At 44.7% G+C, this 14,973-nt stretch overlaps 1 protein-coding gene across 2 annotated transcripts in view; it reads left to right on the forward strand.

The window, feature by feature from the left end:
• Positions 1–14,973, forward strand: part of rgs12b (regulator of G protein signaling 12b) — a 40,554-nt gene that overhangs the window by 749 nt on the left and 24,832 nt on the right. For both annotated transcript variants that reach the window (XM_028976288.1, XM_028976289.1), the window contains exons 2-3: positions 1,362–3,530; positions 8,049–8,168. In XM_028976288.1, coding sequence (XP_028832121.1) covers positions 1,527–3,530; positions 8,049–8,168 — 2,124 coding nt within the window. In that variant the 5' untranslated portion in view covers positions 1,362–1,526. The remainder of the gene's footprint in view (positions 1–1,361; positions 3,531–8,048; positions 8,169–14,973) is intronic.

The following is a 14,973-nucleotide window of genomic DNA, read 5'->3' on the forward strand; positions in this document are numbered from 1 at the left end:
GGCTGGCTCTTTCGCATTCCTGCAATGGGGGGGGAGGCGGGAGAGGATTTGTTAGGCACCTTGGTTAAGATTGAATATATGAAACGTTTTAATTCACGTTTAAGTCCTTAAAATAAGCGAAAGTCGTATGCAGACTTAAATTTTGGGTGGTGTTTAAAAGTGAAGTGATTGTCATTGTGATACACAGCAGCACAGCACACGGTGCACACAGTGAAATGTGTCCTCTGCATTTAACCATCACCCTTAGTGAGCAGTTGGCAGCCTTGACAGGCGTCCAGGGAGCAGTGTGTGGGGACGGTACTTTGCTCAGTGGTACCTTGGCAGCTCGGGATTCGAACCGGCAACCTTCTGATTATGAGGCCGCTTCCTTCCTAGGTCACCACTGCCCCTCTGAGAAGGAGGTCTGTTTCTGCTCGGTCCTTTCGCGTGTAAGGCGAACCTGATAAGCACTACACCACAGAAACTTAAGACTGGATATTTTTTGTTATGTATTAATATGATAAATTATTTGCTGAATTAATTTAATTCAACGGTGATGGAGTTCCTTCTTAAAACAGCATTTAAGTTCAAGTTGAGATTTATTGTCATTTCAGCTACATATGTGTTAGACGGTACGTATGTGAAACGAACCTCGTGCTACATGTAACATTTAAACAAAGTTACACACTGCGACACAAGCAGTACAAGAACAACATGAACATCACTACAGGCAGCTCCAAAAACCAGTGAAACGAGTTATGAAGGTGCAGAGTAACAATGTGAAAATACTGCAGTAATAGAAATGTAATAGAAATATCTTCTGAACGTGTCTTTATCAGTTCAGAGTGAAAGTCCCTGTGTGTCCAGGTGTCTTGATGGCCTGTGGGATGAAGTGGCAGTGAGGGCCCGAATGCTTTGGTATCTTTTTCCGGGTGGTAGGAGGGTGAAGAGTGCATGTGAGGGGTGTGTCGAGTCCTTCACAATGCTGGTGGCTTTTTTTAAAAGCATGTTTAAACAACAGTTTTGCCGGTTTAATGCAAGCTTGGGTCTGGCACCAAAACTCGGTTATTGTAGTCCTTAAATGTAAACATATAAATATGTGCATTTGTTTTGATTGTGTACATGCTATAACTTATGAAGTTACACACAATTTATGTCGTATTCACAACACAAAGTTTTTGGGTTTAATGATACACAAACGAAAGAGGGACAGTCCCCCCTGGAGCAACTCAGGGTTAAGTGTCTTGCTCAGGGACACAATGGTAGTAAGTGGGATTTGAACCTGGATCTTCTGGTTCACAGGCATATAAATATGTGCATTTGTTTGGATTGTGTACATGCTATAACTTATAACTTATGAAGTTTCGTCCTGTCTTTTTAAGGTTCTTTCTGAGGTTGCAGCAAGCTGACACTAGGACGATTAGACCATAGTGGAAGCTCTGGCTCAGAAATGATGGTATCGTCCGGGTGTCACATCTAGTCCCTGTGCTCTGCATTTGTGAAGCTCCCGACAGCAGAAAGGGAAAACACGGAGCAAAGACGGTGAGATGTTCCGACAGCCAGAGACCGCCAAGCGACGTGGGGTGAACCCACCGCCTATGACCCGGGTCAGGGCAGTGGAAGTGGCGCGGGGCCGGGCAGGCTACGGCTTCACGCTGTCGGGCCAAGCCCCATGCGTTCTCAGCTGCATCTTAAAGGGCAGTCCGGCGGACTACGTGGGCCTGCACTCGGGTGACCAGATCCTCAGTGTCAATGACATCAACGTGTCCAAGGCCTCGCACGAGGACGTGGTGAAGCTCATCGGTCGTTGCTCTGGCGTGCTGCACTTGGTCATTGCCGAGTCTCACCAGCCTTATGGGCACCACCACGTCCACACTGACTCGTGCTCCAGTGACGAGGAACTCGGTTATTATGACGCCCGAGCCTACTGGCCGCTACAACCCAGGATGGACTCCAAGGCCCTGGGCATTAACCGCGCCGAGCGCGTGGTGGCAGAGATGCAGTCGGGGGGCATCTTTAACATGATCTTCGAGGGTGCTTGCTCCAGCCACTCGTCCAGCAGCTCAGAGAAAGCAGGCGTTGTTGCGTCCAAGCCAAAACCCAAACCCAGGCCTCGCCCGGTGTCTGAGCCCGAATTTCCATGCGGGGGCTCTCGGAAGCTTCATCAGAGTGACCCCAACACTCTGTCAGAGGAGGAAATGGCCAGAGTGCTGCAGGATGATTCTGTCTTCGCGGAGGCGGACTCTTGCGAGGGAGGCGGCATCCTCAACGTGGGCATGATGGTGGGGTACCTGGGCTCCATCGAGCTGGCGTCGGCCGGGGGCAACCTGGAGAGCGACAGCCTGCAGGCCATTCGCGGTTGCATGCGCCGGCTGCGCGCAGAGCAGAAGGTGCATTCGCTGGTGATGCTGAAGGTCATGCACGACTGCGTGCGGCTGTGCAACGAGCGCGGGTCTGTGCTGGCCACGTATCCAGCCGAGAAACTGGCCTTCAGCGCGGTGTGCCCTGATGACCGCCGCTTCTTTGGCCTGGTCACCATGCAGGCCGCAGACGACCACCGCCACCATCACCACTGCCACAGCCGGGAACACGAGGAAGCCGCGCTCCGCACCTCGTGCCACGTCTTCCTGGTGGACCCGGAGCTGTGCCACCACACGGTGCACCAGGGCGTGGCCCGGCGCTTCGGCTTCGACTGCACCCCGGACCCTGACACGGGGGGGTGCCTGGAGTTCCCGCCAACCTCGCAGCCGCTGCTGCACTTTGTGTCCGTCCTGTACCGCGATATGGGCGAGTCAATAGAGGGGGTTCGAGCGCAGGCCTTTCTGGGCGGCGAGGGAGGTGCCGCTGGAGGCGGAGCTGCGGCCGCCGGGGACTTAGACGTCCAGCAGAACAACAGCACCAGCAGCAACAGCGACAGCGGCATCGGCAACTTCCAGCCCGAGGAGAAGAGCAGCCGAGTGCTGCTGGTGGACCTCGGCGGTAACCCGGGCCGGCACTTGCCCAGCGGACCCTGGGAATTCCCACAGGGAGTCCGCAGCATGGCCGGCCCACAAGGCAGTGCGGTTGGGCCGGCTCCACCGCCACCCCCTTCACACAGGAACGGCTATCGGCACGAGCAGCTCTGCGACCTCCCTGACGCTCCTCCCCTCCCCGCCAGACACCTCAGCTCGGCCACCAGAATGGACCTGCAGGCCCATCCTTCCCGTGCCCACTACTCCGGGCAGGGAAAGAAAAGCGCGGGGGCCCCAGGGGGTCAGCGATGGCTGCCAGTTCATGTCCTCAGAGACTGGCGCAAGCAGCAGCACGGGCACAGCAGTGACCAGGAGTCCTACACCGAGTCCACGGACGGCTGGTCCAGTGCCAACTGCAGCACCCTTCCCCCGCCAATGAGCAAGATCCCGGCCGACCGATACAGAGCGGCGGGGGACCTTTCTGTCACCCTGCAACCCCACCGACTGGCCACCAAGAAAGATGAGTGGGCAAAGAAACTGTTTGGAACCGACAAAGCGCTGTGTGAGCAGCAGAATGGACAAAGAAGCAATGACAAAAGGGTAAGATGAATTCTTTAATGAATTTCTTGTGATTTAAACACTTTAAATACAGTAAAATCACATTTTATTACACTTGTCCTTTGGATAAAGTGAGATTGTACTGTTTCATTGGCCTGTTCAGCTGAGAAAGTACAGCATTGTTTGAACAGTTTTTGTACAGTCAGATCAGGACTCTTCAAGGGAACGTGCTAAAAGTGACTCGCAGTCGAGAAGATTCAGACACAAGGCAGCTCCAATATAGTGCAGCCAGTGGAAATTTTTGAAGACAAAATGGCTGCGAGTTTGCCTCTGATCTCTCAGCATGTTTGCATCATTTGAGACTTTATTTGTGATAAACTTTGTTATCTTGGCCCGAGACGGCACATATATATTTTGGTATTATGCATGTGTGAAAATGGAAACGTGCAGTCAATCACAAATCTCACCTATCATTGCTGCATTTTGCTGCATTTTCTACAACCCCGGCTCTGTGACATTCATGCTCTTATCACCTATCATTTTGTGACTCCAGTCCTGAAATGGAACTGCCTGGGGGGTAGGATAGGGGCTTTCAGGCACAATTTGAGGAAGCAAGTGGTTACAGGAAGGTGCAAGCACCACCGGAGGCAGAACAATGTCATTTGACTGAACAGAGGCATTCTTGAAGAAGACATTAATGTCGTTATTGTTCATTATTGTATGCTTTGCTGTGCAGTCAGTTTGGCTGTTGCATGGCTGGTATGTGTCGTGCGGCTATGTCACTGGTCAAAACTAGCATCAATTATGTAATATATCCGGCTGTCTCATAAAATATACACAAATGTAGCACTTTATTATGTTTCATTTATGTTGGTGGGCTTTGACACCTCTATGGTGTTTGTTTTTACATGGGGACCCCCCATGGGGTGACCTCATCACAATTTGACACTCATCTGCCTCATATATGACCATTTTTAAAGGTGTCATTGTAACCAGATAATCAATGTTATTCACTTAATCTGTGAGTGGTTTAAAAATTGTGGCTGATAGGCAGCCTATACGGAACCCAAAAATGGCATGGTAGTTAGTGTTGTATTCTAAAACTTCTAGAATGAAATTTATTGAATTTACGGTTTAAATGGTCTTAAAACGTCAAGACTTTATGTTTTAAAATGCTTATGTTTAGGTGTTACATGGCAGCGCGCATCTGGGGCTACTTTCTGTCACATTTGTTGGCAAATGTTTTGGGGCAAAAGAATCCTCTGGTGGCACAGTATACATTGATTCTGCGTTCAGATGTAGAACGCATTAATAAAACCTTAAACAAGGCCATGGTAGAACTGATATATGAAATATGTTTTTACTTTGAACTGAGTTGGATGGTTTTGGGAAATGGCATGTCTTTTATTAGATTTTACATTAGTTTATGGGTAAGTGCAAATTTAGTGAGTCCAGGCTCATGAACAAAGCATTTAGTGGTTGACTGAAGCCAGATAAAAACCAGGGAATCGAAGCCCAGTGCAGATTGTGCAAGAAGATAAACAAGGCAAAAGAACTCTAATACCTTCTTAATGAATGTACAGCCATGCCAAGCATTTTTCATGACCTTGGCCATCACACTTGAAATTGAATTGCTGATTAATTCTGGCTTGATATGCATTTAGCTGCTGAACCCAAAAGACCCCAATGCAGGATTTTATGCTTCTATGCTATAATCAGAAGGTGGACACTGATGTGAGTCCAGACGGGGGTGGCCCTGTCATATTTCTGTCTGGCCAAGGTAAAGTCTGGGTCACAGTGATAGCCGTTGCCATGGACACCCATCCCTCTCTTTTCCCACAAGCAAAGTCATTCAGAACAAGCCAACAAACAAATACAAAATGTATAAATACATTATAATTTTTCTTAGTCTAGCACCCAACACTCTCCGAGCATGTTCTTCAATGACAAGTCTAAGCCTTATCAGGGCTCTTAGTTTGTATACTTGATATTCTATAGAAATCGAACGAGAATTGCTGGTGTCTTCCCATTGTAAGTCGCTTTGGATAAAAGCGTCTGCCAAATAAAGTAAATAAAGTAAAGAACAGATGCTCTTTCAGTGCAGCATGGGAGCTTTTTCTTTTTTTAAAGATTCAAGTAAAACCGATCCATTTTTTTTCTAGACTATATAATTTCTGCAGTGTAAATGTAAAGGACAACCTGGATTCTATTGGGTGTGTCCACTGGTTAAATATTAAATTGTGATGTATTTAGAGGTTTGAAATTGTAGGCTAGGACTGGCTTACAGATGTAGAATCTCTGTGACTCAGACACATTAAACTTATCAATATTCTTCCGTGGTGCAGAGCAGTTGTTCAACTGAGCAGCAGGTGTCACTGTTTCTTCAACATAATGGCTCTGACGTCAGAAAGCACCAAAAGCTGAATAGAAAAAAGCAAGACCATTGTTCGGAGTAATGTCTTTAGTATCAGTACTGTTGAGTAGTTACCAACCTTGAATGCAAGATTTCCTGATTGGGTTGTCTGGACTGTAGTCATCTCCGTTTTGCCTTAAAGCTTTAGATTTCTCTTTATTCCACCCTTTCTAAGGCACATAAAGAGATTCTAATGGAAAAGAATGTAGCATTCATGACATCTCAGCTACGGAGGCATTTCTGTTACTGCTGTATATCTAATAATGGTCTGAAGAGTGTATGGAGAGTGAGTTTCAGCGAGGTGATCTCCTCAGGGAGCTCAGGCTTCGGCTTGCATTTTGCCTTAGGGTCTGGCAGTGGTACACAATCCTCCTTGAGAATACACACACATAGACCTTAATATTTCAGATGAGAATGCACGTTGTTTCACACTAATTAGCTCCACTTTGCCAGGCTAATTGGGGAATTTTGCAATTACATGCTAATGTTATCAGCCTTGACCCTATGGCAGGAGTGATCATTAACATATGCTCTGATGAATATGTCTGGGCAGTCTCACTAGCAACAAAACATTATTATTTTCCTTCCTGGTTTGGTGGAAATGCCTTCTTTGCTATATGGACCACTGCCACTCTACAGTTTTGGCGTTGTGCACTTTGGTCAGGAGGTTGCTTGTCTGCTGGTGTAAACAGGAAAGATGGCTTGCGGTGGTCAGATAAGGCAGTGCACATGAAACCCAACTCCACCCAATCAGATTGGCTAATTTCAGAAACCCTGAGAGAAAGTAAGGGTCAAAGCATTTTCTAAACCTCACCCCACGGTCTCATCCATGGTGTTTCAGGTTATTGAGAATTATGAATTATTTGTACTAAATCACTGTCTTGAAAGGCCCTGCTTTCTTTTCTTAGTATGATTTCTTAAATGTTTATAGTAATAATTACCCATATGTTATGAAATCACGTTGTCATAATTATAAAATGAATGGATTTTACATCCATTTTGCATTATTCAATAACTGTAAATACCATACAGTTTAATTACCATAATGTTTTTACATTAGAATTATTCCATTGTCCATAGTGTCTCTGTTCTGTGCCACGGTTATTACTTCATGAGGGTTTTCTGTTCTCTTTTATTATTTTGTGGAATACCTTGTGCTTAACTTGGAACACAGGGTAGTGCAAGGATGTGGTTTACATGCTGAATGCATGAATATTTGTAAAAGCTGACTCTTTCTCAGCTTGCTCATTCACATTATGAATCAGACCTGAGACCCTTTACAGTCTCCCTGTTTGTCTAGGAACGTTTTTTCAAGCACAGATGAATTATTTATGAGAGAACAAATTGTTACTAGATCGATGCTCATTGTTAAGAGAGCGTATACTGGCTAGATTCCTGCGCCAGTAGTCCCAAATCTTAACTTCAGCCTGATCTCTTCCACCTGATCTCTTACCCATCATTTCCAAGTAATGATGAGATGTGTATGTGTGTGTGTGTGTGTGTGTGTGTGTATGACCACTGAAGAAGCACAGGCATCAGAGTTCTCTCAGTCTCCAGGCAACGGCTTACATACAGAGGCAGAGGCAGCCTAGACCCCCTCTGTCCTCTCACTTCATCATTCCATTAGCTTCACCTGAAACGCATCTGTCTGTCTGAGTCAGGTGGTCCCCTGCTCACGAATATGCATGTTAACAAACTGTTTATTTACTTTCTGCTTTCTACGCTACAGGTCCACAGGATTTGCATAATGAAAACAATATATATGATTCATTTTACATAAGATAGGATAAGTTGATCCTTTATTAGTGCCACAAGTGGGAAATGTACATTTGCACACATCAAATGCATTTTTGCATCTAACCGTAAGTGTAAATAGCAAAATAAAATGTGGCTTAGTGAATGTTTGGGTAGCATAGTGGCTCAAAATAGGTGTGGCCTTGATAAAAGCATGGCCACAGCTTTAACTATGTTGTGTTGAAAAGAGTAATAACTATATTTTACTTCAGCATACTTTGTGTTTATTAAAAACAAAAAATGAACCAACAACTATGTTTCAACATTTTATAATGATGTAATTAATAAAATCTACAGTATATATTAAATTGTTGAGTGTGTTGAACACCTGTTATTCTCTCTCTCACTGACAGGGTGGAAAGTTCCGGGGCTTGTCAGTGGGTTTCCCTCCTCTACCTCACCGTTCGTCAGGCCGCCGCTCTTTTGGTCGCTCCAAACGCCTCAGCCTGGCCCATTCACTTGATGACCTTGAGGTAATTGCACAACCGCCATACACACAATAATCTTCTTTGTTTGATCATAAGAGAAATTCAGATTTCCTGAACTAAACATGAAATATAAATATGCAGACTGTTATGCAGACATATAAGATGAAGGTATAGTCCATTTACAGTAGAATGCCCATGGCATTGCAGGTAGAAACAAAAAGTGAAAGCGAAGTGATTGTCATTGTGATACACTGCAGCACAGCACACGGTGACACAACGAAATGTGTCCTCTGCTTTTAACCATCACCCTAGGTGCCCAGTGAGCAGTGTGTGGGGACGGTGCTTTGCTCAGTGGCACCTCAATGCCACCTTGGCGGATCGGGATTCGAACCTTCTGATTACGGAGCCACTTTCTTAACCACTAGGCCACCATAAACAAGCATAAACAAGGAGTCAAGGAGTGTTGATGTGGACGTTTACATGTAGATTTCTAGAGTTCTTTATAGTGAATCATGTGCAGCACACGGGCTACCTTCGCATGGGACCTGGGAAAAGACATTGCTATCAGACATTGCAAATCCATCATGTCTAAGCAACTGGATAAAACATTGTACATTGCATTTTTAAATGAGCTTTTGCTGGCTACTCACAACATGGACTAAACACATTGCAGTCGTGTGTAAATGAGAGCCATTGTTGGGGCCAATGGTCATTTTTTCAAGCTTCACTAATTGTTCAGCACGATAACCATCACCATCAATGCTTCCGTTGTTTAGTACCACTAGACATCTGGCATGGTGAAGGGATGGGCACGCTGACTCTTCAGTTATTTAAAGTTTACTCCACTGAGAATTGAAGCCTGAGATTACGGATATTGCTGGAAACCGAGATCCACCCCGCGACGGTGCCGTCATCCGCCGATGTTATATAATGGCTGGTTATTGCAGCTGCCCTGTGATTAGCTCTTGCCAGTGCTTTCCTCTGTCCTGTGCTATAAAAGGCGCCAACATGGAAACCGATATGTGCATTCGCAGGCGTACAGCACATGGGTGAGAAAAAGACTGGCACAATAGTTGGTCTATTTAAAAACCCGTAGCCTGCTTTGGTTGGCATTGAATTTGGCTGTGGCTGAACCAGTGAGATTCTTCTTACCGTAGCACATGCGCTGATCAGCCACGTCCTCCGGGGCATTGGTGCATAATTCAGTTTACCAAATAGAGAATGAATACATTAACTCTGTTTACGGTTCTTTTGATATTATGTAAAATAGTATATATAGGCTCTTCGTCTGAAACAGCGCTTCTTTCTTTTTTAATGTTAAAATCTTTTTTGTTTTCTTAATGTTTACATCAGCTCTCCATTGATTAACCAAGTTATTTATATTAAGGAGGTCCATATGGGCGGGTAAGGACAGCATCTCCCCCTGCTTAGAACTCCTTCTACCTTCCAGCCCTTCTTCACATCTTCTTTCTGCCTTCTATCTTCCATCAGCACATGACCTACCTTTTTTTTTTTTATTACCCCCTTTTCTTTTTTCTCTCTATTTTTCATTACCTTCCACTTGCCTGAACCTATTCTGTGTACTGACACATGTGGCACTGGTGGCAGCGTTGTCGGAACAGTGGCTGTTTTGTGTGGTGGACAGTAATTAGTGTGTGAGGTTGTGTGTGTTTGTACTTTGCCTAGACGAAGGGCAGTAATTAGTGAGAATGTATGTGCTGCTAATGAGATTTGAGAAGAAATAAATGTTTCTCTCGTTAGTGCCTCATCTAGAACACACACACACACACACACACTCTCTCACATTTTCTCTCTATCTCTCTCACACACACACACAACACACACACACCCACTCGCCTGTGAACCAGAAGACCCAGGTTCAAATCCCGCTAACTACCATTGTGTCCCTGAGCAAGACACTTATCCCTAAATTGCTCCAGGGGGGGACTGTCCCTGTAACTACAGATTGTAAGTCGCTCTGGATAAGGGCGTCTAATAAATGCTTTAAATGTAAATGTAAATGTAAACACACACATGAATTATTCTCGCTGAAAAATACCAAATCAGTTACACAGATGTAAAAGTTTCATGCAGCTTCATTCCTGCTCCAGTTCACTTTGCGTCCCCTTGCTGGATAATAGGACTGCTAGTGTCCCAGTGGCATTTAGCAGCTGAAGTGTCTAATTGAACCCACTTCATATCTACACCCTTGTTCACTGTTCAGTCATATTTGACCTAATACCCAGTTTTATTGTTATAGTGGATGCCTCCTAAAATATGGGTCTTGCCATATTGGACCATTGCCTGAGGAACAATATTGCCTCTTATTTGCCTCAATTTGCTAGGTGATGCTAGATATGCTGCTCATTGACAGTTGATGTCACAGTGAGATTAAAGGTGCACTTCTCAAGGGATTGTCCAGAAATGTCTGGAAGGTGTCTTCTCTCTCGAGTACAAAGCTGCTAATTTTTTGTGAATGATTTTGAAATATTTGACATAGAACTGATAACCTATGGATTTGTTGTGTGGGGATATGCTCCACCTGTCAAAGGGCACTAAGAGCTTTTAAAATGGAGCAATTGAAGTTAATAGATGGCAAATATAAAGCAGAAAAAGGACCAGAGTGTGATTTGTAACGATGCTTCCCCACATTTAGTGATTAGTCCTCAATTATCTTCAGATCCCAAGAACTAAACCCAACCGAGTATCCATGGAGTCTACAAAAATACAGCAGGTCCCATCTCACAACTTTCTGGATTGCTTCTAACATCTTGGTGTCAGATACCACATGACACATTCAGAGGTCTTGTGGAGTCCAGGCCTCAATAGGTCAGTGGTGTTTTTCGCGTGAGCGCTGTATGGTGCTATAATAAATGTTGCGCTTGAGGCAGGTTTGCTAATGTCACATCAAGTAAGGCCATAGATGGAAACAAGAAAGGACTTTGTGCTAATCATCTCTATCTTTGATTGGAGGACCCAACCACCCATCCAGCCCTTTTTTGTTTGAGTGCCATTTTTAATATGCAGATAATATGCACAATCGCAAAGTAATGAAAGCAGATTTATGATTATTTCAGCTGACAATCATCCAAAAATAAGCCAACACATACTCATATACTGCGTTCATTATTCCAAAATTCAAATTGGAATTGGCAAATCATGCAAATACAAATGTCCCCAATATACTAAATATGCTCCAGTGTCTTTCACCATTTGCGGTGTGCCTGGCCTCTGCAGTCCATCCCAGTTCCTGTTGGTTAGTCGTCCTATGTATGTGTCTGCGTGGGTGGGGGGTCTCTGTGCATGTTAATGATCCCATGAAGAAATAGTGTTATTCACATGTAGTGTGTGTGTGTGTGTGTGTGTGTTTACCCTGGAAGACAGGCTACCCACTCGATCTTGTGATTATTAACGAAACACGTGGCCTTTTTTTTTCCCCATAATCTTCTTTTGAACTTCTCTGCCACCCCCTGCAATCTGGCGAGAGCATTTTAAAGGCTCACAAAGTCACTTTTATTGTCACTTCATGTCCCTGCCTAAATATTGTTTAGAGGTTGTGTAAAATGGTCTCACGCTTTCCTCTGGGCATATTAACTAGGTGAGACCCTGTGTACATAACATGCAGATAATATGCAGATAATTCCATCTCTTGTGCTGCATAAATGTGTGTGTGTGTGTGTGTGTGTGTGTGTGTGTGTGTGTGTGTGTGCGTGCGTGTGTGCTTGTGTGTTGTTCCTCATGCCTGTGTCATATGAGATGGAGACATGCGCACACGGTGAGGGATGCCTCTTCGAGCTTCGAGCGTGTCTGTGCATCTCCTCCTCTGCCCTCCACTCTGTGGGCGGAATAGGAATTACTGAGAGAGGGTGGGTGGAAAAGAGGGAGGGAGAGCGAGAGAGAGAGAGAGAGACGAAAGTTAGCCACGCTAGTGACAGTGACAATCGGGACCACATTTGCGGCGGTTGCGTGCTCCTTTCCCGCTCAGACACACTCGTACGCACGCACACTCAGCTGCCGGTGGATGGATGCGTTTACCCAGACGGGGGCTGTGGTCTGACGCGTAGCTGTGGAGAGTCGTGCGGCTGGCCATACATGGAGCAAACTTTGAATGTCAGCGCTGATGGAGTAAGTATTCGCGTACGTACACACCCACCCATGCACCATGTCTTTATATACATCATAAATAAGTTGTAATGTGCCTAACCTCTGGTGAAACGCCAGCATGCCCTGGTACCCGTCATGTGTGTATAGGTTAGCGGATGTTGTTGTTATGCGTGAACAGAGCTGTCGTGCGTTAGTATGCGAGTGCAGGTCTGGGTTTTGGAAGAGAGGCTGTGTGTGTGTGTGTGTGTGTGTGTGTGTGTGTGTGTGTGTATGTCCGATCGCATAGCACTCTCATGTGCTTGTGTGGTCATGCCAAGGAATGTCGGGATGAGGAGCCGTGAAAGCTTGACTCCAGGCTGCTGTCAGGGTTTTAAACTGCACTTCCCTGCGATGTGCAGAATACAATCTTCAGTTCCCATGAATATAACATATAACAATTCAAAAACACAGACTAGTCTCTGTCTCTCCCTCTCTCGCTCGCTCACTGATTATCAAGTTTCCAGCATTCAGCATGCAGATATATCTGTGTTTTTATCACACATAAATGTTCAATCGTTTGTCAGTAACAAATGAAATATTGTCTCTTTTCGGGTGAACCCTAAACTGCCTTCTTTTAGCTTGGGGATTCTATAAATAAATGGCTTGTCTGGAATCGTGACCATGTGACCCGATTCTGCCAGGCAGGGGTTAATATTTGTGGTGGGGTTCTTGGAAGGCACCGTTGGCGCATTTTATATTGAAACAGAAAATGTAATTAATCTCTTTTTATGTTTCTTTGGGGAAAGGCTATTAAAGACACTGGAAGTTGCTCCAGCCCTCAGAAGTGGTGTGTGGTGGTGTTAGGAGGTTGACGTCATGATTGCTTTTCATCTTTTGTGGGGAAGTTCTTCTTGAAGCGACTCGCTATCATAGCAATCGGAATACAAATTTTTCATTTAGCAAATCAAAGAAGTCTTTAAAGTACAGACAGCAGCCCTAAACCTGAAGGAGAGCTTACGTGCAGCCCAAACTGCGATCAGAATCTGAATCCCACATCAGATCCGTCCTGCAGTGAGCTTCCCTTTTCTGTTTTGTTGTTGAATTTGGGGCCGATCCCGCATCTTTCGCTCCTACAGGCTTTTCTCCCCGGATGTGCTCTTTCCCCAGGCTGTCCGCGCTAAAGCCAACTGCTTAATTAGGGACTTTTTTTCTAGCCGTCATGTTGACCGAGGGGCAGGGGGCTGCTGGGATGTTTAATGCCATGTCTCCTGTAGGTGTTTGGACAGCAGAGATTCTGAAGCGTTACAGTGGCATGCAGCAGAGGGCAGTATTGAGGCAGATTTGTTTTAGGCGTCGTCCATCCACCTATGGAAGGAGGGCCTGTGTGACTGAAATGTTGCTTCAGCAAAAGAAACTGCAAAATAAAAATGTCTCACTAGCCCTTTTTCTGACTAATGCACGTTGCCGGGTAGATGTGCACACTGTGGAAAATGTTCACTGTTTACTTGTGCCTTTGATGACACTTTTGTGCTCATGACAACACTTTTTGTTTAGCTGCTTTTTCTCTTTTGGGTTACTTTGATAGACTGAGGTGAGGGCGACAAAATAAAATGCAGGGTAGCATATTTCTTTTTGCCTATTGTGAAAAGTTTGAGCTTAAATCTCAGCCTTGTCTTAAATACTTTATGAGTTTTAACCATTTGCCTCTCCCTTTGCTTTTCTGTCAATGCTGCAATATTGATTCATCTATATATCTGTTTTTGTACAGTGTAGGCTATAGCTCTCTTCTTCAAAGGCACCCAGAGGGGCACAAACCTCACATGCCTGAAGATCCAAATACAGAGACGGCAACATGCAGCGATGGCTGAAGAATTAGAAAGTAAATGGCAATTAAGGTGCAGTTTTACAGTGGAGGCTTTTGAGTCTGTCTGGGCATTTATGTTGTTCTGGAGAGGGCAGGTAGTCGAGACGTGATGCAGGAGTAGGGCTTTTCACGGGTTTTGTCAGATGAAAAGACGTTCTGTAGTGAACTTAGGCTCCTGCTTCAAAGGCAGGCGAGTGAGTCCGACATGATTAGAGCGTCAACAGCATCATCAAAGCGAGATCTCTGTTTGTACTTCAAATCAAATTGCTTCTGTGTATATTGAGGACGAAAGCCGACGTGTTAACAAGTTATATGACAGTCCCATTGTGGTATAACATATTTACACCAACGGTAAGCCATTAGAGACTCATTTATTCAGTTTTATTATTATAACTTTTCTGTCAATATAAAAATTATTATTATGAAGTGTTTTTAGACGAGGTGAAGCTCTAACCACATTTTTGGTGGCATAGAAAAATCACAATTTGTGTTGAAGGTCAGATCGAGTTAATCCATGTCCATTCGAATTTCCTACTGTGAAAAATTGCAGCTAAATGATTTCCAGATTTGTTTTGCTCTCTGCAGCTGAGGTCAGCCCGCTTACACAGGCCTCTAAAAGACAACAAGCCTAGATATTGCATCTTTAACATGATACCAGCCAAATTAAGTGAAACACTGACTAGTGAAGCTTTGACTAGACAAAGAGACCAACCATTATTAGCCTATTTGCTCTCTGTTTATCATAGTCTTAAATACCATTTATTAACAAATGGTTACATTACAGGCATTTAGATACAGTTTTTGTCAAAGTGGTTAAAGTCAATGAGAAGTCGTAAAGCATCTTAATGCAGAGTCATTTTTAGCTTTTATTATATTCTGCTGTAGTTACCTTTAAGCCCATGA

This window comes from Denticeps clupeoides, chromosome 4, assembly GCF_900700375.1.
Source record: "Denticeps clupeoides chromosome 4, fDenClu1.1, whole genome shotgun sequence".
In the NCBI taxonomy this organism is placed as follows: domain Eukaryota; kingdom Metazoa; phylum Chordata; class Actinopteri; order Clupeiformes; family Denticipitidae; genus Denticeps; species Denticeps clupeoides.